The sequence below is a fragment of the Salvelinus namaycush genome, unplaced genomic scaffold (assembly GCF_016432855.1).
Source record: "Salvelinus namaycush isolate Seneca unplaced genomic scaffold, SaNama_1.0 Scaffold1323, whole genome shotgun sequence".
NCBI classification, from domain to species: Eukaryota; Metazoa; Chordata; class Actinopteri; order Salmoniformes; family Salmonidae; genus Salvelinus; species Salvelinus namaycush.
The window spans coordinates 45,001-71,573 of record NW_024058035.1 but is presented as its reverse complement, the minus strand read 5'-3'; the positions used below and the strand labels follow the sequence as shown (position 1 = coordinate 71,573).

The 26,573-nt window shown below is 39.3% G+C and overlaps 1 protein-coding gene and 2 non-coding genes across 4 annotated transcripts in view; 1 reads left to right on the top strand and 2 right to left on the bottom strand.

Moving 5' to 3' along the window:
* Positions 1–157: 157 nt before the first annotated feature.
* Positions 158–230, bottom strand: trnav-cac. The gene has a single exon. It is a non-coding gene; the product is annotated as a tRNA-Val (tRNA).
* Positions 231–555: 325 nt separating this feature from the next.
* Positions 556–629, bottom strand: trnav-cac. The gene has a single exon. It is a non-coding gene; the product is annotated as a tRNA-Val (tRNA).
* Positions 630–3,924: 3,295 nt separating this feature from the next.
* LOC120036384 (ectonucleoside triphosphate diphosphohydrolase 1-like) overlaps positions 3,925–26,573 on the top strand; it is a 67,371-nt gene continuing 44,722 nt past the window's right edge. For both annotated transcript variants that reach the window (XM_038982854.1, XM_038982855.1), the window contains exon 1: positions 3,925–4,072. In XM_038982854.1, coding sequence (XP_038838782.1) covers positions 4,057–4,072 — 16 coding nt within the window. In that variant the 5' untranslated portion in view covers positions 3,925–4,056. The remainder of the gene's footprint in view (positions 4,073–26,573) is intronic.

Below are 26,573 nucleotides of genomic sequence, written 5' to 3'. Positions count from 1 at the left end.
GCGAATGTGATAACCACTACACTACAGAAACTGCTGCATGTGATTTTTGCAAGGACTAAACCAAATTTTACTGATATTCACTGCATGTATTTGAATTTCCAAAATATTATTATTCTCTGTTATAAATACAGTTCTTACTAAATGTGTCAAAGAGCACTGTTTCCTCCCGGTTTCGAACCGGGGACCTTTCGCATGTGAAGCGAACGTGATAACTACTACACTACAGAAACTGCTGCATGTGAATTTTGCAAGGACTAAACCAAATTTTACTGATATTCACTGCATGTATTTGAATTTCCAAAATATTATTATTCTCTGCTATAAATACAGTTCTTACTGAATGTGTCAAAGAGCACTGTTTCCACCCAGTTTCAAACCGGGGACCTTTCGCGTGTGACGCGAACGTGATAACCACTACACTACAGAAACTGCTGCATGGGATTTTTGCAAGGACTAAACCAAATTTTACTGATATTCACTGCATGTATTTGAATTTCCAAAATATTATTATTCTCTGCTATAAATACAGTTCTTACTGGATGTGTCAAAGAGCACTGTTTCTGCCCGGTTTCGAACCGGGGACCTTTCGCGTGTGAAGAGAACGTGATAACCACTACACTACAGGACACCAGCAGTATGGTCTCAGAACAGCTCCCCTCCTTTCCATCTCTCTTGTTCTTTAGAGGCACTCAGTTAATCACAGTGGTTCCCCTCCTCTCCATCTCTCTTGTTCTTTAGAGACACTCAGTTAATCACAGTGGTTCCCCTCCTCTCCATCTCTCTTGTTCTTTAGAGGCACTCAGTTAATCACAGTGGTTCCCCTCCTCTCCATCTCTCTTGTTCTTTAGAGGCACTCAGTTAATCACAGTGGTTCCCCTCCTCTCCATCTCTCTTGTTCTTTAGAGGCACTCAGTTAATCACAGTGGTTCCCCTCCTCTCCTGTAAAACTAGTTAATCACAGTGGGTCCCCTCTCCTGTAAAACTAATTCATCACAGTGGTTCCCCTCCTCTCCTGTAAAACTAGTTCATCACAGTGGGTCCCCTCCTCTCCTGTAAAACTAGTTCATCACAGTGGGTCCCCTCCTCTCCTGTAAAACTAGTTCATCACAGTGGGTCCCCTCCTCTCCTGTAAAACTAGTTCATCACAGTGGGTCCCCTCCTCTCCTGTAAAACTAGTTCATCACAGAGTGTCCCCTCCTCTCCTGTAAAACTAGTTCATCACAGAGTGTCCCCTCCTCTCCTGTAAAACTAGTTCATCACAGTGGGTCCCCTCCTCTCCTGTAAAACTAGTTCATCACAGTGGGTCCCCTCCTCTCCTGTAAAACTAGTTCATCACAGTGGTCCCCCTCCTCTCCTGTAAAACTAGTTCATCACAGTGGGTCCCCTCCTCTCCTGTAAAACTAGTTAATCACAGTGGGTCTCCTCCTCTCCTGTAAAACTAGTTCATCACAGTGGGTCCCCTCCTCTCCTGTAAAACTAGTTCATCACAGTGGGTCCCCTCCTCTCCTGTAAAACTAGTTAATCACAGTGGGTCTCCTCCTCTCCTGTAAAACTAGTTAATCACAGTGGGTCCCCTCCTCTCCTGTAAAACTAGTTAATCACAGTGGGTCCCCTCCTCTCATGTAAAACTAGCTCATCACAGTGGGACCCCTCCTCTCCTGTAAAACTAGTTAATCACAGTGGGTCTCCTCCTCTCCTGTAAAACTAGTTAATCACAGTGGGTCCCCTCCTCTCCTGTAAAACTAGTTAATCACAGTGGGTCCCCTCCTCTCCTGTAAAACTAGTTAATCACAGTGGGTCTCCTCCTCTCCTGTAAAACTAGTTAATCACAGTGGGTCCCCTCCTCTCCTGTAAAACTAGTTCATCACAGTGGGTCCCCTCTCCTGTAAAACTAGTTAATCACAGTGGGTCCCCTCCTCTCCTGTAAAACTAGTTCATCACAGTGGGTCCCCTCCTCTCTTGTAAAATGAGTTCATCATAGTGAGTCCCCTCTTCTCTCCTGTAAAATGATTTTGTCTTGGGGAATAAACATTATTATAATAAAGAATTGAAGACAATTGAAAAAAATCCATAAACTGATTCATCTTTATTAAGTACAGTGTAACAAATCCTGAGGGAATAAAGTGTTTCTTTTAATAAACAAGGTAACTGTGCTGTCATGTGATCCCTGTTTTAACTATAGTGTAACAATGTGTTATAAATATGAATGTGTCCCTGGGTGGGATTCAACCATGTCTCACGTGTTAGTCTAAGGTGATAACCACTACACTACAGAAACTGGTTTTACACTACTGGCCACCGCGTGTTAGTCTAAGGTGATAACCACTACACTACAGAAACTGGTTTTACACTACTGGCCACCGCGTGTTAGTCTAAGGTGATAACCACTACACTACAGAAACTGGTTTTACACTACTGGCCACCGCGTGTTAGTCTAAGGTGATAACCACTAGACTACAGAAACTGGTTTTACACTACTGGCCACCGCGTGTTAGTCTAAGGTGATAACCACTACACTACATAAACTGGTTTTACACTACTGGCCACCGCGTGTTAGTCTAAGGTGATAACCACTACACTACAGAAACTGGTTTTACACTACTGGCCACCGCGTGTTAGTCTAAGGTGATAACAACTACACTACAGAAACTGGTTTTACACTACTGGCCACCGCGTGTTAGTCTAAGGTGATAACCACTACACTACAGAAACTGGTTTTACACTACTGGCCACCGCGTGTTAGTCTAAGGTGATAACCACTAGACTACAGAAACTGCGACTTGAAGCACAAGGAGTAAACAGATTTTTACTGATATCCGTTGCATGTATTTGAATTCACTCATGAAAAGCGGAGCTTTCTGTTTCAGCCCGGTTTCTAACCGTGGACATTTTGTTTGTGAGGCGACCACGATAGGCACCACACTAACAATGTTCTCTCCTCTCTGTATCTCCTACTCTCATCTCCCCCACCCACCCTCTCTGTCTCAATCTGTCTGCCTCTCTCTCACCATCTCTCTCTCTGTCTGTCTCCCTAACCCTTCCCCTTTTGTTATTAGTCAACCAGTCTGTGTGTTTGAGGAACTAAAAGAGCTGATTAATCACTTTCAGACTATCAAAATGAAAAATTAGGAAACATTGAAGAAACACGAAAGAGAAAGGGTCAAAATATGATTATATATGTACACACACACATTTAGATGTACCCAGCCCTCCTTGAACCCAGCGAGAGAAACTGAGAGGACGGTGTGTTGAGGGGTGGTTGGAGGGGGGGAGAGAAGGGGGAGGAGGGTAGAGAAGGGGGAGGAGGGTAGAGAGAGGGGAGGCGAGAAGAGAGAGGGGGAGGAGGGTAGAGAGAGGGGGAAGAGGGGGAGAGAGTGTAGAGAGGGGAGAGTGTAGAGAGGGGAGGAGGGTAGAGAAGAGAGAGGGGGATGAGAGGAGAGAAGTGAGTGTTGAGAGGTTGGAGTGGGAGGAGAGAGGAGGAGGAAGGAAGAGAGAGGAGGAGGAGGGTAGAGAAAGGGGGGATTGTTGAGGTGAGATTGGAGTGGGAGGAGAGAAGAGAAGCGAGACGTGAGGAGAAAAGCGAGAGGGGGGAGTGTTGAGGTGAGGTTAGCGTGGGATGCGAGAAAAGAGAAGAATGAGAGTGAGGAGAGAAGAGAGGGAGGAGAGAGGAGGGAGTTGAGAGGTTGGAGTGGGAGGAGAGAAAAGAGAGGGGAGGAGGGTAGAGAGGAAGAGGGAGGAGAGAAAAGAGAGGGGGAGGAGGGTAGAGAGAGAGAGGAGGCTGGCAGCTTGTTCTAATAAAGAGCCTGTTGATAGATAGAGGTGCAGCGTAAGGGTGGAGGAGAGAGCAGTGTGTGTGAAAGAGAGCGAGGTAGAAAGGAGGGGAGAGAAAGGGAGGAGAGGAGAGAGGAAAGGAAGGAAGATAGAGAGCAAAGAGAGCCGTTTGTATGTTAGAGAGAAGAGGAGAGAGAGAGGGAGGGGGAAGGTTATAGAGAGCAAGAGGGGGGAGAGAGAGAGAGAATAGAAAGACTATTATACCACTGCTAAGTGATACAGACCATGGCTGAACAGAGAGGTAGGATTACAGCTCTGCCTGACACACACACACACACACACACATCACTTCCTTTGGTGTGACATTACCGTGACAACGTTACAATTGATGCAGTAAAGGTCAATGGAACGCAGGACACTGTTCTAAATAGTCCCTGAATGTTCTAAATGGTCCTTGAATGTTCTAAATGGTCCCGGAATGTTCTAAATAGTGTCTGAATGTTCTAAATGGTCCCGGAATGTTCTAAATAGTGTCTGAATGTTCTAAATAGTGTCTGAATGTTCTAAATACAGTCTGAATGTTCTAAATACAGTCTGAATGTTCTAAATACAGTCTGTATGTTCTAAATACAGTCTGAATGTTCTAAATAGTGTCTGAATGTTCTAAATACAGTCTGAATGTTCTAAATAGTGTCTGAATGTTCTAAATACAGTCTGAATGTTCTAAATAGTGTTTGAATGTTCTAAATTGTGTCTGAATGTTCTAAATAGTGTCAATGTTCTAAATAGTGTCTGAATGTTCTAAATAGTGTCTGAATGTTCTAAATAGTGTCTGAATGTTCTAAATACAGTCTGAATGTTCTAAATAGTGTCTGAATGTTCTAAATAGTGTCTGAATGTTCTAAATAGTGTCTGAATGTTTTAAATAGTGTCTGAATGTTGTAAATACAGTCTGAATGTTCTAAATAGTGTCTGAATGTTGTAAATAGTGTCTGAATGTTCTAAATACAGTCTGAATGTTCTATATACAGTCTGAATGTTCTATATACAGTCTGAATGTTCTAAATACAGTCTGAATGTTCTATATACAGTCTGAATGTTCTAAATACAGTCTGAATGTTCTAAATAGTGTCTGAATGTTGTAAATAGTGTCTGAATGTTCTAAATACAGTCTGAATGTTCTAAATAGTGTCTGAATGTTCTAAATAGTGTCTGAATGTTCTAAATAGTGTCTGAATGTTTTAAATAGTGTCTGAATGTTGTAAATACAGTCTGAATGTTCTAAATAGTGTCTGAATGTTCTAAATACAGTCTGAATGTTCTAAATACAGTCTGAATGTTCTATATACAGTCTGAATGTTCTATATACAGTCTGAATGTTCTAAATACAGTCTGAATGTTCTATATACAGTCTGAATGTTCTATATACAGTCTGAATGTTCTAAATAGTGTCTGAATGTTCTAAATACAGTCTGAATGTTCTAAATAGTGTCTGAATGTTGTAAATACAGTCTGAATGTTCTAAATAGTGTCTGAATGTTCTAAATTGTGTCTGAATGTTCTAAATAGTGTCTGAATGTTCTAAATAGTGTCTGAATGTTGTAAATAGTGTCTGAATGTTCTAAATACAGTCTGAATGTTCTAAATAGTGTCTGAATGTTCTAAATAGTGTCTGAATGTTCTAAATAGTGTCTGAATGTTTTAAATAGTGTCTGAATGTTCTAAATAGTGTCTGAATGTTCTAAATAGTGTCTGAATGTTGTAAATAGTGTCTGAATGTTCTAAATACAGTCTGAATGTTCTAAATAGTGTCTGATTGTTCTAAATAGTGTCTGAATGTTCTAAATACAGTCTGAATGTTCTAAATAGTGTCTGATTGTTCTAAATAGTGTCTGAATGTTCTAAATACAGTCTGAATGTTCTAAATACAGTCTGAATGTTCTAAATAGTGTCTGAATGTTCTAAATAGTGTCTGAATGTTCTAAATACAGTCTGAATGTTCTAAATACAGTCTGAATGTTCTAAATACAGTCTGAATGTTCTAAATAGTGTCTGAATGTTCTAAATAGTGTCTGAATGTTCTAAATACAGTCTGAATGTTCTAAATAGTGTCTGAATGTTCTAAATACAGTCTGAATGTTCTAAATACAGTCTGAATGTTCTAAATAGTGTCTGAATGTTCTAAATACAGTCTGAATGTTCTAAATACAGTCTGAATGTTCTAAATGGTGTCTGAATGTTCTAAATGGTCCCGGAATGTTCTAAATGGTCCCGGAATGTTCTAAATGGTCCCGGAATGTTCTAAATAGTGTCTGAATGTTGTAAATAGTTTCTGAATGTTCTAAATGGTCCCGGAATGTTCTAAATAGTGTCTGAATGTTGTAAATAGTTTCTGAATGTTCTAAATAGTGTCTGAATGTTGTAAATACAGTCTGAATGTTGTAAATACAGTCTGAATGTTCTAAATAGTGTCTGAATGTTCTAAATAGTGTCTGAATGTTCTAAATAGTGTCTGAATGTTCTAAAAACAGTCTGAATGTTCTAAATACAGTCTGAATGTTGTAAATAGTGTCTGAATGTTCTAAATAGTGTCTGAATGTTCTAAATAGTGTCTGAATGTTCTAAATAGTGTCTGAAAGTTCTAAATACAGTCTGAATGTTCTAAATAGTGTCTGAATGTTCTAAATAGTGTCTGAATGTTCTAAATAGTGTCTGAATGTTCTAGATAGTGTCTGAATGTTCTAAATAGTGTCTGAATGTTCTAAATACTGTCTGAATGTTGTAAATTGTGTCTGAATGTTCTAAATACAGTCTGAATGTTCTAAATACAGTCTGAATGTTCTATATACAGTCTGAATGTTCTATATACAGTCTGAATGTTCTAAATACAGTTTGAATGTTCTATATACAGTCTGAATGTTCTAAATACAGTCTGAATGTTCTAAATACAGGCTGAATGTTCTAAATACAGTCTGAATGTTCTAAATACAGTCTGAATGTTCTAAATAGTGTCTGAATGTTCTAAATAGTGTCTGAATGTTCTAAATAGTGTCTGAATGTTGTAAATACAGTCTGAATGTACTAAATACAGTCTGAATGTACTAAATACAGTCTGAATGTACTAAATACAGTCTGAATGTTCTAAATAGTGTCTGAATGTTCTAAATAGTGTCTGAATGTTCTAAATAGTGTTTGAATGTTCTAAACACAGTCTGAATGTTCTAAATACAGTCTGAATGTTCTAAATACAGTCTGAATGTTCTAAATAGTGTCTGAATATTCTAAATAGTGTCTGAATGTTCTAAATAGTGTCTGAATGTTCTAAATACAGTCTGAATGTTCTAAATACAGTCTGAATGTTCTAAATACAGTCTGAATGTTCTAAATACAGTCTGAATGTTCTAAATACAGTCTGAATTATGTAAATAGTGTCTGAATGTTCTAAATACAGTCTGAATGTTCTAAATACAGTCTGAATGTTCTAAATTCAGTCTGAATGTTCTAAATAGTGTCTGAATGTTGTAAATAGTGTCTGAATGTTCTAAATAGTGTCTGAATGTTGTAAATAGTGTCTGAATGTTGTAAATAGTGTCTGAATGTTGTAAATAGTGTCTGAATGTTGTAAATAGTGTCTGAATGTTCTAAATAGTGTCTGAATGTTCTAAATAGTGTCTGGATGTTCTAAATACAGTCTGAATGTTCTAAATGGTGTCTGAATGTTCTAAATGGTCCCGGAATGTTCTAAATGGTCCCGGAATGTTCTAAATGGTCCCGGAATGTTCTAAATAGTGTCTGAATGTTCTAAATGGTCCCGGAATGTTCTAAATAATGTCTGAATGTTCTAAATAGTGTCTGAATGTTGTAAATAGTGTCTGAATGTTCTAAATAGTGTCTGAATGTTGTAAATAGTGTCTGAATGTTCTAAATAGTGTCTGAATGTTCTAAATAGTGTCTGAATGTTCTAAATAGTGTCTGAATGTTGTAAATAGTGTCTGAATGTTGCAAATAGTTTCTGAATGTTGTAAATAGTTTCTGAATGTTCTAAATAGTGTCTGAATGTTGTAAATACAGTCTGAATGTTGTAAATACAGTCTGAATGTTCTAAATAGTGTCTGAATGTTCTAAATAGTGTCTGAATGTTCTAAATAGTGTCTGAATGTTCTAAATACAGTCTGAATGTTCTAAATACAGTCTGAATGTTGTAAATAGTGTCTGAATGTTCTAAATACAGTCTGAATGTTCTAAATAGTGTCTGAATGTTCTAAATACAGTCTGAATGTTCTAAATAGTGTCTGAATGTTCTAAATAGTGTCTGAATGTTCTAAATAGTGTCTGAATGTTCTAAATACAGTCTGAATGTTCTAAATACAGTCTGAATGTTCTAAATACAGTCTGAATGTTCTAAATAGTGTCTGAATGTTCTAAATAGTGTCTGAATGTTCTAAATACAGTCTGAATGTTCTAAATAGTGTCTGAATGTTCTAAATACAGTCTGAATGTTCTAAATACAGTCTGAATGTTCTAAATAGTGTCTGAATGTTCTAAATACAGTCTGAATGTTCTAAATACAGTCTGAATGTTCTAAATGGTGTCTGAATGTTCTAAATGGTCCCGGAATGTTCTAAATGGTCCCGGAATGTTCTAAATGGTCCCGGAATGTTCTAAATAGTGTCTGAATGTTGTAAATAGTTTCTGAATGTTCTAAATGGTCCCGGAATGTTCTAAATAGTGTCTGAATGTTGTAAATAGTTTCTGAATGTTCTAAATAGTGTCTGAATGTTGTAAATACAGTCTGAATGTTGTAAATACAGTCTGAATGTTCTAAATAGTGTCTGAATGTTCTAAATAGTGTCTGAATGTTCTAAATAGTGTCTGAATGTTCTAAAAACAGTCTGAATGTTCTAAATACAGTCTGAATGTTGTAAATAGTGTCTGAATGTTCTAAATACAGTCTGAATGTTCTAAATAGTGTCTGAATGTTCTAAATACAGAATGAATGTTCTAAATAGTGTCTGAATGTTCTAAATAGTGTCTGAATGTTCTAAATAGTGTCTGAAAGTTCTAAATACAGTCTGAATGTTCTAAATAGTGTCTGAATGTTCTAAATAGTGTCTGAATGTTCTAAATAGTGTCTGAATGTTCTAGATAGTGTCTGAATGTTCTAAATAGTGTCTGAATGTTCTAAATACTGTCTGAATGTTGTAAATTGTGTCTGAATGTTCTAAATACAGTCTGAATGTTCTAAATACAGTCTGAATGTTCTATATACAGTCTGAATGTTCTATATACAGTCTGAATGTTCTAAATACAGTCTGAATGTTCTATATACAGTCTGAATGTTCTAAATACAGTCTGAATGTTCTAAATAGTGTCTGAATGTTCTAAATACAGGCTGAATGTTCTAAATACAGTCTGAATGTTCTAAATACAGTCTGAATGTTCTAAATACAGTCTGAATGTTCTAAATAGTGTCTGAATGTTCTAAATAGTGTCTGAATGTTCTAAATAGTGTCTGAATGTTGTAAATACAGTCTGAATGTACTAAATACAGTCTGAATGTACTAAATACAGTCTGAATGTACTAAATACAGTCTGAATGTTCTAAATAGTGTCTGAATGTTCTAAATAGTGTCTGAATGTTCTAAATAGTGTTTGAATGTTCTAAACACAGTCTGAATGTTCTAAATACAGTCTGAATGTTCTAAATACAGTCTGAATGTTCTAAATAGTGTCTGAATATTCTAAATAGTGTCTGAATGTTCTAAATAGTGTCTGAATGTTCTAAATACAGTCTGAATGTTCTAAATACAGTCTGAATGTTCTAAATACAGTCTGAATGTTCTAAATACAGTCTGAATGTTCTAAATACAGTCTGAATTATGTAAATAGTGTCTGAATGTTCTAAATACAGTCTGAATGTTCTAAATACAGTCTGAATGTTCTAAATTCAGTCTGAATGTTCTAAATAGTGTCTGAATGTTGTAAATAGTGTCTGAATGTTCTAAATAGTGTCTGAATGTTGTAAATAGTGTCTGAATGTTGTAAATAGTGTCTGAATGTTGTAAATAGTGTCTGAATGTTGTAAATAGTGTCTGAATGTTCTAAATACAGTCTGAATGTTCTAAATAGTGTCTGAATGTTCTAAATAGTGTCTGAATGTTCTAAATAGTGTCTGAATGTTCTAAATACAGTCTGAATGTTCTAAATAGTGTCTGAATGTTCTAAATAGTGTCTGAATGTTCTAAATAGTGTCTGAATGTTCTAGATAGTGTCTGAATGTTCTAAATAGTGTCTGAATGTTCTAAATACTGTCTGAATGTTGTAAATTGTGTCTGAATGTTCTAAATACAGTCTGAATGTTCTAAATACAGTCTGAATGTTCTATATACAGTCTGAATGTTCTATATACAGTCTGAATGTTCTAAATACAGTCTGAATGTTCTATATACAGTCTGAATGTTCTATATACAGTCTGAATGTTCTAAATACAGTCTGAATGTTCTAAATACAGTTCTAAATACAGTCTGAATGTTCTAAATACAGTCTGAATGTTCTAAATACAGTCTGAATGTTCTAAATACAGGCTGAATGTTCTAAATACAGTCTGAATGTTCTAAATACAGTCTGAATGTTCTAAATAGTGTCTGAAATTTCTAAATAGTGTCTGAATGTTCTAAATAGTGTCTGAATGTTGTAAATACAGTCTGAATGTACTAAATACAGTCTGAATGTACTAAATACAGTCTGAATGTTCTAAATAGTGTCTGAATGTTCTAAATAGTGTCTGAATGTTCTAAATAGTGTCTGAATGTTCTAAATAGTGTTTGAATGTTCTAAATACAGTCTGAATGTTCTAAATACAGTCTGAATGTTCTAAATACAGTCTGAATGTTCTAAATAGTGTCTGAATGTTCTAAATAGTGTCTGAATGTTCTAAATAGTGTCTGAATGTTCTAAATACAGTCTGAATGTTCTAAATACAGTCTGAATGTTCTAAATACAGTCTGAATGTTGTAAATAGTGTCTGAATGTTCTAAATACAGTCTGAATGTTCTAAATACAGTCTGAATGTTCTAAATTCAGTCTGAATGTTCTAAATAGTGTCTGAATGTTATAAATAGTGTCTGAATGTTGTAAATAGTGTCTGAATGTTCTAAATAGTGTCTGAATGTTGTAAATAGTGTCTGAATGTTGTAAATAGTGTCTGAATGTTGTAAATACAGTCTGAATGTACTAAATACAGTCTGAATGTACTAAATACAGTCTGAATGTTCTAAATAGTGTCTGAATGTTCTAAATAGTGTCTGAATGTTCTAAATAGTGTTTGAATGTTCTAAATACAGTCTGAATGTTCTAAATACAGTCTGAATGTTCTAAATAGTGTCTGAATGTTCTAAATAGTGTCTGAATGTTCTAAATACAGTCTGAATGTTCTAAATACAGTCTGAATGTTCTAAATACAGTCTGAATGTTCTAAATACAGTCTGAATGTTGTAAATAGTGTCTGAATGTTCTAAATACAGTATGAATGTTCTAAATACAGTCTGAATGTTCTAAATACAGTCTGAATGTACTAAATACAGTCTGAATGTACTAAATACAGTCTGAATGTTCTAAATAGTGTCTGAATGTTCTAAATAGTGTCTGAATGTTCTAAATAGTGTCTGAATGTTCTAAATAGTGTTTGAATGTTCTAAATACAGTCTGAATGTTCTAAATACAGTCTGAATGTTCTAAATAGTGTCTGAATGTTCTAAATAGTGTCTGAATGTTCTAAATAGTGTCTGAATGTTCTAAATACAGTCTGAATGTTCTAAATACAGTCTGAATGTTCTAAATACAGACTGAATGTTCTAAATACAGTCTGAATGTTCTAAATACAGTCTGAATGTTCTAAATTCAGTCTGAATGTTCTAAATAGTGTCTGAATGTTGTAAATAGTGTCTGAATTTTGTAAATAGTGTCTGAATGTTCTAAATAGTGTCTGAATGTTGTAAATAGTGTCTGAATGTTGTAAATAGTGTCTGAATGTTGTAAATACAGTCTGAATGTTCTAAATAGTGTCTGAATGTTGTAAATAGTGTCTGAATGTTCTAAATACAGTCTGAATGTTCTAAATAGTGTCTGAATGTTGTAAATAGTGTCTGAATGTTCTAAATACAGTCTGAATGTTCTAAATAGTGTCTGAATGTTCTAAATACAGTCTGAATGTTCTAAATAGTGTCTGAATGTTCTAAATAGTGTCTGAATGTTCTAAATAGTGTCTGAATGTTGTAAATAGTGTCTGAATGTTGTAAATAGTGTCTGAATGTTGTAAATAGTGTCTGAATGTTGTAAATACAGTCTGAATGTTCTATATACAGTCTGAATGTTCTAAATACAGTTCTAAATACAGCCTGAATGTTCTAAATACAGCCTGAATGTTCTAAATACAGTCTGAATGTTCTAAATACAGCCTGGATGTTCTAAATACAGTCTGAATATTCTAAATAGAGTCTGAATGTTCTAAATACAGTCTGAATGTTCTAAATAGTGTTTGAATGTTCTAAATAGTGTTTGAATGTTCTAAATACAGTCTGAATGTTCTAAATACAGTCTGAATGTTCTAAATAGTGTCTGAATGTTCTAAATAGTGTCTGAATGTTCTAAATACAGTCTGAATGTTCTAAATACAATCTGAATGTTCTAAATACAGTCTGAATGTTCTAAATAGTGTCTGAATGTTCTAAATAGTGTCTGAATGTTGTAAATAGTGTCTGAATGTTGTAAATAGTGTCTGAATGTTCTAAATACAATCTGAATGTTCTAAATATAGTCTGAATGTTCTAAATAGTGTCTGAATGTTCTAAATAGTGTCTGAATGTTCTAAATAGTGTCTGAATGTTCTAGATAGTGTCTGAATGTTCTAAATAGTGTCTGAATGTTCTAAATAGTGTCTGAATGTTGTAAATTGTGTCTGAATGTTCTAAATACAGTCTGAATGTTCTAAATACAGTCTGAATATTCTAAATACTGTCTGAATATTCTAAATACTGTCTGAATGTTCTAAATAGTGTCTGAATGTTCTAAATACAGCCTGAATGTTGTAAATACAGTCTGAATGTTCTAAATACAGCCTGAATGTTCTAAATACAGTCTGAATATTCTAAATACAGTCTGAATATTCTAAATACAGTCTGAATGTTCTAAATACAGTCTGAATGTTCTAAATAGAGTCTGAATGTTCTAAATAGAGTCTGAATGTTCTAAATAGTGTCTGAATGTTCTAAATAGTGTTTGAATGTTCTAAATAGTGTCTGAATGTTCTAAATATTGTCTGAATGTTCTAAATACAGTCTGAATGTTCTAAATAGTGTCTGAATGTTCTAAATACATTCTGAATGTTCTAAATAGTGTCTGAATGTTCTAAATAGTGTCTGAATGTTCTAAATAGTGTCTGAATGTTCTAAATAGTGTCTGAATGTTCTAAATACAATCTGAATGTTCTAAATAGTGTCTGAATGTTCAAAATATTGTCTGAATGTTCTAAATACAATCTGAATGTTCTAAATAGTGTCTGAATGTTCAAAATATTGTCTGAATGTTCTAAATACAGTCTGAATGTTCTAAATACAGTCTGAATGTTCTAAATACAGTCTGAATGTTCTAAATACAGTCTGAATGTTCTAAATAGTGTCTGAATGTTCTAAATACAGCCTGACTGTTCTAAATACAGCCTGACTGTTCTAAATACAGCCTGAATGTTCTAAATACAGTCTGAATGTTCTAAATACAGTCTGAATATTCTAAATAGTGTCTGAATGTTCTAAATAGTGTCTGAATGTTCTAAATAGTGTCTGAATGTTCTAAATAGTGTCTGAATGTTGTAAATACAGTCTGAATGTTCTAAATATAGCCTGACTGTTCTAAATACAGCCTGACTGTTCTAAATACAGTCTGACTGTTCTAAATACAGTCTGAATGTTCTAAATAGTGTCTGAATGTTCTAAATAGTGTCTGAATGTTCTAAATACAGTCTGAATGTTCTAAATACAGTCTGAATGTTCTAAATGTTCTAAATACAGTCTGAATGTTCTAAATACAGTCTGAATGTTCTAAATAGTGTCTGAATGTTCTAAATACAGTCTGAATGTTCTAAATCATACCAGAATGTTCTAAATAGTGTCTGTGTGTTCTACAGCAGGTGCCTAAGGGTTCTAATGAATGTAGAGTTAGGTTGAGTGTCTGGTTTTGTGTTAGGGTTAGCTGTTAGTTCTAAGGGGCTTCGGAGATTTGAGGATTGTTTTAGGTTAGTATGTGTGGTATGATGTCTGTCCTCCAAGCTACCATAATGCTTTGCTTTGTCAAAGAGGAAGCCAACTTCCTGTTGCTGAGTCACGTCAGTCAGTGTCCTGTTTTAACAGGAAGTGACTAGATGAGAGACCCTGTGAGGGTTGAGGTTAGTTTCTTTAGGTTCACGATTCTTTTAATAATGGTGTTCAGTCTCAGAGAACAGTGGAAGGAATTTGATGTATTTGTATTTATTATGGATACATTTATTATGCCAAAGCAGCAGCTACTCTTCCTGGGTTCCAGCAAAATTAAGGCAGGTTATACAGTTTTAAAAACATTACAATACATTCACAGATTTCACAACACACTGTGTGCCCTCAGGCTCCTACTCCACCACTACCACATATCTACAGTACTAAATCCATGTGTATGTATAGTGCGTATGTTATCGTGTGTGTGTGTGTGTGTGTGTGTGTATGCATTTGTCTGTGCCAATGTTTGTGTTGCTTCACAGTCCCCGCTGTTCCATAAGGTATTTTTTAATCTGTTTTTTAAATCTGATTCTACTGCTGCATCAGTTACCTGATGTGGAATAGAGTTCCATGTAGTCATGGCTCTATGTAGTACTGTGCGCCTCCCATAGTCTGTTCTGGACTTGGGGACTGTGTGGATAGTTTCTATAATAAGTTTCTATATTATGAAAGGGTTAGAGGACAGTTATAGTTGATATAATATGTTTCTATAATGTGAAAGGGCTTTAGAGGACAGTAGAAGTTGATAAATAGTTGAAGTCGGAAGTTTACATGCACCTTAACCAAATAGATTTAAACTGAGTTTTTACAATTCCTGACATATAATATACATGGAGATATACATGGATACAAATTCCCTGTCTTAGGTATGTTAGGATCACCACTTTATTTTAAGAATGTGAAATGTCAGAATAATAGTAGAGAGAATTATTTATTTCAGCTTTTCTTTCTTTCTTTCATCACATTCCCAGTGGGTCAGAAGTTTACACACACTCACTTAGTATTTGGTAGCATTGCCTTTAAATTGTTTAACTGGGTCAAACGTTTCAGGTAGCCTTCCACAAGTAGCTTACCACAATAAGTTGGGTGAATTTTGGCCCATTCCTCCTGACAGAGCTGGTGTAACTGAGTCAGGTTTGTAGGCCTCCTTGCTCGCACATGCTATTTCAGTTCTGCCCACAAATTTTCTATGGGATTGAGGTCAGGGCTTTGTGAAGGGCACTCCAATACTTTGACTTTGTTGTCCTTAAGCCATTTTGCCACAACTTTGGAAGTATGCTTGGGGTCATTGTCCATTTGGAAGACCCATTTGCGACCAAGCTTTAACTTCCTGACTGATGTCTTGAGATGTTTCTTCAAGATATCCACATACATTTCCTCCTTCATGATGCCATCTATTTTACGTATTGTGACACCATTTTTGTTGTTTTGAGATAAATTCACTTAGTGCCAACAGAATGTCAGAATCCAGCCCCAAAAGTCTGTTACTGTCACACCCACTCACCCGCTCCGGCATTCAACGTCGCCTATCTACTAACCACCGGCCCTGGCAATCATCATTACACACACCTGATCCCCATCATTACACACACCTGATCCCCATCATTACACACACCTGGCACCATCATTACACACACCTGGTCCATCATTACACACACCTGCTCCATCATTATACACACCTGGTCTACATCATTACACACACCTGGTCCATCATTACACACACCTGGTCCATCATTACACACACCTGATCCCCATCATTACACACACCTGGTCCATCATTACACACACCTGGTCCATCATTACACACACCTGCTCCATCATTACACACACCTGGTACATCATTACACACACCTGATCCCCATCATTACACACACCTGGTCCATCATTACACACACCTGGTCCATCATTACACACACCTGGTCCATCATTACACACACCTGGTCCATCATTACACACACCTGGTCTACATCATTACACACACCTGGTCCCCATCATTACACACACCTGGTCCATCATTACACACACCTGGTCCCCATCGTTACGCACACCTGGTCCCCATCGTTATGCACACCTGATCCCCATCGTTACGCACACCTGGTCCCCATCGTTATGCACACCTGGTCCCCATCGTTACGCACACCTGGTCCCCATCGTTACGCACACCTGGTCCCCATCGTTACGCACACCTGGTCCCCATCGTTACGCACACCTGGTCCCCATCGTTACGCACACCTGGTCCCCATCGTTACGCACACCTGATCCCCATCGTTACACACACCTGATCCCCATCGTTACGCACACCTGATCCCCATCGTTACGCACACCTGGTCCCTTTCATTACACACACCTGATCCCCATCGTTACGCACACCTGATCCCCATCGTTACGCACACCTGATCCCCATCGTTACACACACCTGATCCCCATCGTTACGCACACCTGATCCCCATCGTTACGCACACCTGGTCCCTTTCATTACACACACCTGATCCCCATCGTTACGCACACCTGATCCCCATCGTTACGCACACCTGATCCCCATCGTTACACACACCTGGTCCTTCATTACACACACCTGGTCATCATTATACACACCTGGTCCCATCATTACACACACCTGGACTTCATCATCACATTGATTACCTTCCCTTTATTTAGTCCTCAGTAGCCTCAGTCATCAGGCAGTGTTGTTTTTTTCCATTCACTTTCTGTATGCTTCTCATGTTTCATTTAACTGCGTTCTTCATTATTAAAAGGACCTTCTGCAACTGCTTCTTGACACCTGGCCTATATGTGACAGTCTACGATCTACACAAAATACTCTGGAATGTCAAAGTGGAAGAAAAATTCTAACATTTGTAAAATAATATGAAAAAATAAATATGTCTTGATTAGATAAGTATTCAAACCCCTGAGACAATACATGTTAGAATCACCTTTGGCAGCGATTACAGCTGGGAGTCTTTGGGGGTAAGTCTCTAAGAGCTTTCCACACCTGCATTGTGCAACATTTGCCCATTATTTTTTATAAATTCTTTAAGCTCTGTCAAATTGGTTGTTGATCATTGCTAGGAAACCATTTTCAGGTGTTTCCATACATTTCTAAGCAGATTTAATTCAACACTGTAACTAGGCCACTCAGGAACATTCACTGTCTTCTTGATAAGAAACTCCAGTGTAGATTTGGCCTTTTGTTTTAGGTTATTGTCCTACTGAAAGGTGAATTCAACTCCCAGTGTCTGGTGGAAAGCAGACTGAACCAGGTTTTCCTCTGGGATTGTTCCTGTGCTTAGCACCATTCCATTTATTTTTTATCCTGAAAAACTCCCCAGGCCAGAACGATTACAGGCATACCCATAACATGATGCAGCCACCACTATGCTTGATAATATGTAGAGTGGTACTCAGTGATGTGTTGTATTGGATTTGCCCCAAACATAACACTTTGTATTCAGGACACAAGGTTAATTGCTTTGCCATATTTTTTGCAGAATTACTTTAGTTCCTTTTTGCAAACAGGATGCATGTTTTGGAATATTTGTATTCTGTACAGGCTTCCATCTTTTCACTCTGTGAATTAGGTTACTATTGTGGATTAACTAAGTGGTCAAATCTAATTTTATTTTTCAAATACGCCGAATACAACAGGTGTACAGTGAAATGCTTACTTACAAGCCTTTAACCAACAATACAGTTTTAAGAAAAATAAGTGTTAAGTTAAGTGTTACTAAAGTCAACTGATGTAAAAAGAAGAAAATAGAAAAATAACTCAATTAAAAAGAAACAATAAAATAACAGTAGCAAGGCTATATACAGGGGGTACAGGTACAGAGTCAATGTGCGGGGACACAGGTTAGTCGAGGTAATTGAGGTAATATGGACATGTAGGTAGAGGTAAAGTGACTATGCATAGATAATAAACAGAGAGTAGCAGCAGCGTAAAAAGTTTTGCGGGATCAATGCAAATAGTCCGGGTAGCCATTTGATTTGCTGTTCAGGAGCCTTATGGCTTGGGGGTAGAAGCTGGTTAGAAGCCTCTTGGACCTAGACTTGGCGCTCCGGTACCGCTTGCCGTGCAGTAGCAGAGAGAACAGTCTGTGACTAGGGTGTCTGGACTCTTTGGCAATTTTTAGGCCCTTCCTCTGACACCGCCTGGTATATAGATCCTGGATGGCAGGAAGCTTGGCCCCAGTGATGTACTTGGCCCGTCAGGAAGTCCAGTATCCAGTTGCAGAAGAAGGTGTTTAGTCCCAGGGTCCTTAGCTTAATAATGAGCTTTTCTCCTTTGACATTATTTGTTGTTTGTGTAGGTCATCGACTACATATATAAATGTAATTCATTTTAAATGCAGGCTGCAAAACAACAAAATGTGGAAAAAGTCAAGGGGTGTGGATACTTTCTGAAGGTACCCTAATACATGCTAAACTCTCACCATTACAATAACAGGGGAGGTTAGCATTTTATATCATACCCCTAAAACATGCTAAACTCTCACCATTACAATAACAGGGGAGGTTAGCATTTTATATCATACCCCTAAAACATGCTAACCTCTCACCATTACAATAACAGGGGAGGTTAGCATTTTATATCATACCCCCTAAAACATGCTAACCTCTCACCATTACAATAACAGGGGAGGTTAGCATTTTATATCATACCCCTAAAACATGCTAACCTCTTACCATTACAATAACATGGGAGGTTAGCATTTTATATCATCCCCCTAAAACATGCTAACCTCTCACCATTACAATAACAGGGGAGGTTAGCATTTTATATCATACCCCCAAAACATGCTAACCTCTCACCATTACAATAACAGGGGAGGTTAGCATTTTATATCATACCCCTAAAACATGCTAACCTCTCACCATTACAATAACAGGGGAGGTTAGCATTTATTATCATACCCCTAAAACATGCTAAACTCTCACCATTACAATAACAGGGGAGGTTAGCATTTTATATCATACCCCTAAAACATGCTCAACTCTCACCATTACAATAACAGGGGAGGTTAGCATTTTATATCATACCCCTAAAACATGCTAAACTCTCACCATTACAATAACAGGGGAGGTTAGCATTTTATATCATACCCCTAAAACATGCTAACCTCTCACCATTACAATAACAGGGGAGGTTAGCATTTTATATCATTCCTCTAAAACATGCTAAACTCTCACCATTACAATAACAGGGGAGGTTAGCATTTTATATCATACCCCTAAAACATGCTATCCTCTCACCATTACAATAACAGGGGAGGTTAGCATTTTATATCATACCCCTAAAACATGCTAAACTCTCACCATTACAATAACAGGGGAGGTTAGCATTTTATATCATACCCCCTAAAACATGCTAACCTCTCACCATTACAATAACATGGGAGGTTAGCATTTTATATCATCCCCCTAAAACATGCTAACCTCTCACCATTACAATAACAGGGGAGGTTAGCATTTTATATCATACCCCCAAAACATGCTAACCTCTCACCATTACAATAACAGGGGAGGTTAGCATTTTATATCATACCCCTAAAACATGCTAACCTCTCACCATTACAATAACAGGGGAGGTTAGCATTTATTATCATACCCCTAAAACATGCTAAACTCTCACCATTACAATAACAGGGGAGGTTAGCATTTTATATCATACCCCTAAAACATGCTCAACTCTCACCATTACAATAACAGGGGAGGTTAGCATTTTATATCATACCCCTAAAACATGCTAACCTCTCACCATTACAATAACAGGGGAGGTTAGCATTTTATATCATTCCTCTAAAACATGCTAAACTCTCACCATTACAATAACAGGGGAGGTTAGCATTTTATATCATACCCCTAAAACATGCTATCCTCTCACCATTACAATAACAGGGGAGGTTAGCATTTTATATCATACCCCTAAAACATGCTAAACTCTCACCATTACAATAACAGGGAGGTTAGCATTTTATATCATACCCCTAAAACATGCTAACCTCTCACCATTACAATAACATGGGAGGTTAGCATTTTATATCATACCCCTAAAACATGCTAACCTCTCACCATTACAAGAACAGGGGAGGTTAGCATTTTATATCATACCCCTAAAACATGCTAAACTCTCACCATTACAATAACAGGGGAGGTTAGCATTTTATATCATACCCCTAAAACATGTTAAACTCTCACCATTACAATAACAGGGGAGGTTAGCATTTTATATCATACCCCTAAAACATGCTAACCTCTCACCATTACAATAACAGGGAGGTTAGCATTTTATATCATACCCCTAAAACATGCTAACCTCTCACCATTACAATAACAGGGGAGGTTAGCATTTTATATCATACCCCTAAAACATGCTAACCTCTCACCATTACAATAACATGGGAGGTTAGCATTTTGGGGGGGTTTGATATTTATGCCTCTGTAACGTTCTCACTCATCATGTAGTCATTGCTATGAATATGGAACCAAATACTGTTTACTACTTGAATACATGTATAACTGAATTTGGGGGACTGTGTACAAAACGATTTATAAACGGTTCACTCGACATGGTTGAAAATAGCCTCAAATGAAAGCTAATAGTCTGCTGTTTCACCTCATATTCATTGTATCATTTCAAATCCAAAGTGCTGGAGTACAGACCCAAAACAACAAACGACTTGTCACTGTCCCTATCTTCAACCTAAAACTACTACTTTCCATAATTTACTTAGCTAGCTAACTAGCTAGGTGGTTTAAGTTTTGCTTTAGCAACGAGGGCAAAGGAATTAGGAACATTCACCTCCACTAAGATGCTGTTCACATTGATGTCCATTCTGATCACCTCCACTAAGACGCTGTTCACATTGATGTCCATTCTGATCACCACTAAGATGCTGTTCACATTGATGTCCATTCTGATCACCTCCACTAAGATGCTGTTCACATTGATGTCCATTCTGATCACCTCCACTAAGATGCTGTTCACATTGATGTCCATTCTGATCACCTCCACTAAGATGCTGTTCACATTGATGTCCATTCTGATCACCTCCACTAAGATGCTGTTCACATTGATGTCCATTCTGATCACCTCCACTAAGATGCTGTTCACATTGATGTCCATTCTGATCACCTCCACTAAGATGCTGTTCACATTGATGTCCATTCTGATCACCTCCACTAAGACGCTGTTCACATTGATGTCCATTCTGATCACCTCCACTAAGATGCTGTTCACACTGATGTCCATTCTGATCACCTCCACTAAGATGCTGTTCACATTGATGTCCATTCTGATCACCTCCACTAAGATGCTGTTCACATTGATGTCCATTCTGAATGAAGCAGTTAAGGGACCTCATGGGCATTTTTTGTAACATCCTTTAAGGGGGAAATGAACTTTAAAATGTTTGGTGCAACTGTCTTAACGTGAAGGTAACTTTAACGGAAAAGATACGGGGGAAATGTGTGTGTGTGTGTGTGTGTGTATGTCTGTCTGCGTGTGTGTGGATGTGTGTGTGTGTGGTGCCTGCACAAGCTTGTGTGTGAGCAGGAACGGACAGGAAGACAGGCTAACCCACATGGGATCTAAGGCTGACAGAACTACTACAGGAAGACAGGCTAACCCACATGGGATCTAAGGCTGACAGAACTACTACAGGAAGACAGGCTAACCCACATGGGATCTAAGGCTGACAGAACTACTACAGGAAGACAGGCTAATCCACATGGGATCTAAGGCTGACAGAACTACTACAGGAAGGGAGGCTAACCCACATGGGATCTAAGGCTGACAGAACTACTACAGGAAGACAGGCTAACCCACATGGGATCTAAGGCTGACAGAACTACTACAGGAAGACAGGCTAACCCACATGGGATCTAAGGCTGACAGAACTACTACAGGAAGACAGGCTAACCCACATGGGATCTAAGGCTGACAGAACTACTACAGGAAGACAGGCTAACCCACATGGGATCTAAGGCTGACAGAACTACTACAGGAAGACAGGCTAATCCACATGGGATCTAAGGCTGACAGAACTACTACAGGAAGACAGGCTAATCCACATGGGATCTAAGGCTGACAGAACTACTACAGGAAGACAGGCTAACCCACATGGGATCTAAGGCTGACAGAACAACTACAGGAAGACAGGCTAACCCACATGGGATCTAAGGCTGACAGAACTACTACAGGAAGACAGGCTAACCCACATGGGATCTAAGGCTGACAGAACTACTACAGGAAGACAGGCTAATCCACATGGGATCTAAGGCTGACAGAACTACTACAGGAAGACAGGCTAACCCACATGGGATCTAAGGCTGACAGAACTACTGCAGGAAGACAGGCTAACCCACATGGGATCTAAGGCTGACAGAACTACTACAGGAAGACAGACTAACCCACATGGGATCTAAGGCTGACAGAACTACTACAGGAAGACAGGCTAACCCACATGGGATCTAAGGCTGACAGAACTACTACAGGAAGACAGGCTAATCCACATGGGATCTAAGGCTGACAGAACTACTACAGGAAGACAGGCTAATCCACATGGGATCTAAGGCTGACAGAACTACTACAGGAAGACAGGCTAACCCACATGGGATCTAAGGCTGACAGAACTACTACAGGAAGACAGGCTAACCCACATGGGATCTAAGGCTGACAGAACTACTACAGGAAGACAGGCTAACCCACATGGGATCTAAGGCTGACAGAACTACTGCAGGAAGACAGGCTAATCCACATGGGATCTAAGGCTGACAGAACTACTACAGGAAGACAGGCTAACCCACATGGGATTTAAGGCTGACAGAACTACTACAGGAAGACAGGCTAACCCACATGGGATTTAAGGCTGACAGAACTACTACAGGAAGACAGGCTAATCCACATGGGATCTAAGGCTGACAGAACTACTACAGGAAGACAGGCTAATCCACATGGGATCTAAGGCTGACAGAACTACTACAGGAAGACAGGCTAACCCACATGGGATCTAAGGCTGACAGAACTACTGCAGGAAGACAGGCTAACCCACATGGGATCTAAGGCTGACAGAACTACTACAGGAAGACAGGCTAACCCACATGGGATCTAAGGCTGACAGAACTACTACAGGAAGACAAGCTAACCCACATGGGATCTAAGGCTGACAGAACTACTACAGGAAGACAGGCTAACCCACATGGGATCTAAGGCTGACAGAACTACTACAGGAAGACAGGCTAACCCACATGGGATCTAAGGCTGACAGAACTACTACAGGAAGACAGGCTAACCCACATGGGATCTAAGGCTGACAGAACTACTACAGGAAGACAGGCTAACCCACATGGGATCTAAGGCTGACAGAACTACTACAGGAAGACAGGCTAACCCACATGGGATCTAAGGCTGACAGAACTACTGCAGGAAGACAGGCTAACCCACATGGGATCTAAGGCTGACAGAACTACTACAGGAAGACAGGCTAACCCACATGGGATCTAAGGCTGACATAACTACTACAGGAAGACAGGCTAACCCACATGGGATCTAAGGCTGACAGAACTACTACAGGAAGACAGGCTAACCCACATGGGATCTAAGGCTGACAGAACTACTACAGGAAGACAAGCTAACCCACATGGGATCTAAGGCTGACAGAACTACTACAGGAAGACAGGCTAACCCACATGGGATCTAAGGCTGACAGATCTACTGCAGGAAGACAGGCTAACCCACATGGGATCTAAGGCTGACAGAACTACTACAGGAAGACAGGCTAACCCACATGGGATCTAAGGCTGACAGAACTACTACAGGAAGACAGGCTAACCCACATGGGATCTAAGGCTGACAGAACTACTACAGGAAGACAGGCTAATCCACATGGGATCTAAGGCTGACAGAACTACTACAGGAAGACAGGCTAACCCACATGGGATCTAAGGCTGACAGAACTACTACAGGAAGACAGGCTAACCCACATGGGATCTAAGGCTGACAGAACTACTACAGGAAGACAGGCTAACCCACATGGGATCTAAGGCTGACAGAACTACTACAGGAAGACAGGCTAACCCACATGGGATCTAAGGCTGACAGAACTACTGCAGGAAGACAGGCTAACCCACATGGGATCTAAGGCTGACAGAACTACTACAGGAAGACAGGCTAACCCACATGGGATCTAAGGCTGACAGAACTACTACAGGAAGACAGGCTAACCCACATGGGATCTAAGGCTGACAGAACTACTGCAGGAAGACAGGCTAACCCACATGGGATCTAAGGCTGACAGAACTACTGCAGGAAGACAGGCTAACCCACATGGGATCTAAGGCTGACATAACTACTACAGGAAGACAGGCTAACCCACATGGGATCTAAGGCTGACAGAACTACTACAGGAAGACAGGCTAATCCACATGGGATCTAAGGCTGACAGAACTACTACAGGAAGACAGGCTAACCCACATGGGATCTAAGGCTGACAGAACTACTACAGGAAGACAGGCTAACCCACATGGGATCTAAGGCTGACAGAACTACTACAGGAAGACAGGCTAACCCACATGGGATCTAAGGCTGACAGAACTACTACAGGAAGACAGGCTAACCCACATGGGATCTAAGGCTGACAGAACTACTACAGGAAGACAGGCTAACCCACATGGGATCTAAGGCTGACAGAACTACTACAGGAAGACAGGCTAACCCACATGGGATCTAAGGCTGACAGAACTACTACAGGAAGACAGGCTAACCCACATGGGATCTAAGGCTGACAGAACTACTACAGGAAGACAGGCTAACCCACATGGGATCTAAGGCTGACAGAACTACTACAGGAAGACAGGCTAACCCACATGGGATCTAAGGCTGACAGAACTACTACAGTAAGACAGGCTAACCCACATGGGATCTAAGGCTGACAGAACTACTACAGGAAGACAGGCTAACCCACATGGGATCTAAGGCTGACAGAACTACTACAGGAAGACAGGCTAACCCACATGGGATCTAAGGCTGACAGAACTACTGCAGGAAGACAGGCTAACCCACATGGGATCTAAGGCTGACAGAACTACTACAGGAAGACAGGCTAACCCACATGGGATCTAAGGCTGACAGAACTACTACAGGAAGACAGGCTAACCCACATGGGATCTAAGGCTGACAGAACTACTACAGGAAGACAGGCTAACCCACATGGGATCTAAGGCTGACAGAACTACTGCAGGAAGGGAGGCTAACCCACATGGGATCTAAGGCTGACAGAACTACTACAGGAAGACAGGCTAACCCACATGGGATCTAAGGCTGACAGAACTACTACAGGAAGACAGGCTAACCCACATGGGATCTAAGGCTGACAGAACTACTACAGGAAGACAGGCTAACCCACATGGGATCTAAGGCTGACAGAACTACTACAGGAAGACAGGCTAACCCACATGGGATCTAAGGCTGACAGAACTACTACAGGAAGACAGACTAACCCACATGGGATCTAAGGCTGACAGAACTACTACAGGAAGACAGGCTAATCCACATGGGATCTAAGGCTGACAGAACTACTACAGGAAGACAGGCTAACCCACATGGGATCTAAGGCTGACAGAACTACTGCAGGAAGGGAGGCTAACCCACATGGGATCTAAGGCTGACAGAACTACTACAGGAAGACAGGCTAACCCACATGGGATCTAAGGCTGACAGAACTACTACAGGAAGACAGGCTAACCCACATGGGATCTAAGGCTGACAGAACTACTACAGGAAGACAGGCTAACCCACATGGGATCTAAGGCTGACAGAACTACTGCAGGAAGGGAGGCTAACCCACATGGGATCTAAGGCTGACAGATCTACTACAGGAAGACAGGCTAACCCACATGGGATCTAAGGCTGACAGAACTACTACAGGAAGACAGGCTAATCCACATGGGATCTAAGGCTGACAGAACTACTACAGGAAGACAGGCTAACCCACATGGGATCTAAGGCTGACAGAACTACTGCAGGAAGACAGGCTAACCCACATGGGATCTAAGGCTGACAGAACTACTACAGGAAGACAGACTAACCCACATGGGATCTAAGGCTGACAGAACTACTACAGGAAGACAGGCTAACCCACATGGGATCTAAGGCTGACAGAACTACTACAGGAAGACAGGCTAATCCACATGGGATCTAAGGCTGACAGAACTACTACAGGAAGACAGGCTAATCCACATGGGATCTAAGGCTGACAGAACTACTACAGGAAGACAGGCTAACCCACATGGGATCTAAGGCTGACAGAACTACTACAGGAAGACAGGCTAACCCACATGGGATCTAAGGCTGGCAGAACTACTACAGGAAGACAGGCTAACCCACATGGGATCTAAGGCTGACAGAACTACTACAGGAAGACAGGCTAACCCACATGGGATCTAAGGCTGACAGAACTACTACAGGAAGACAGGCTAACCCACATGGGATCTAAGGCT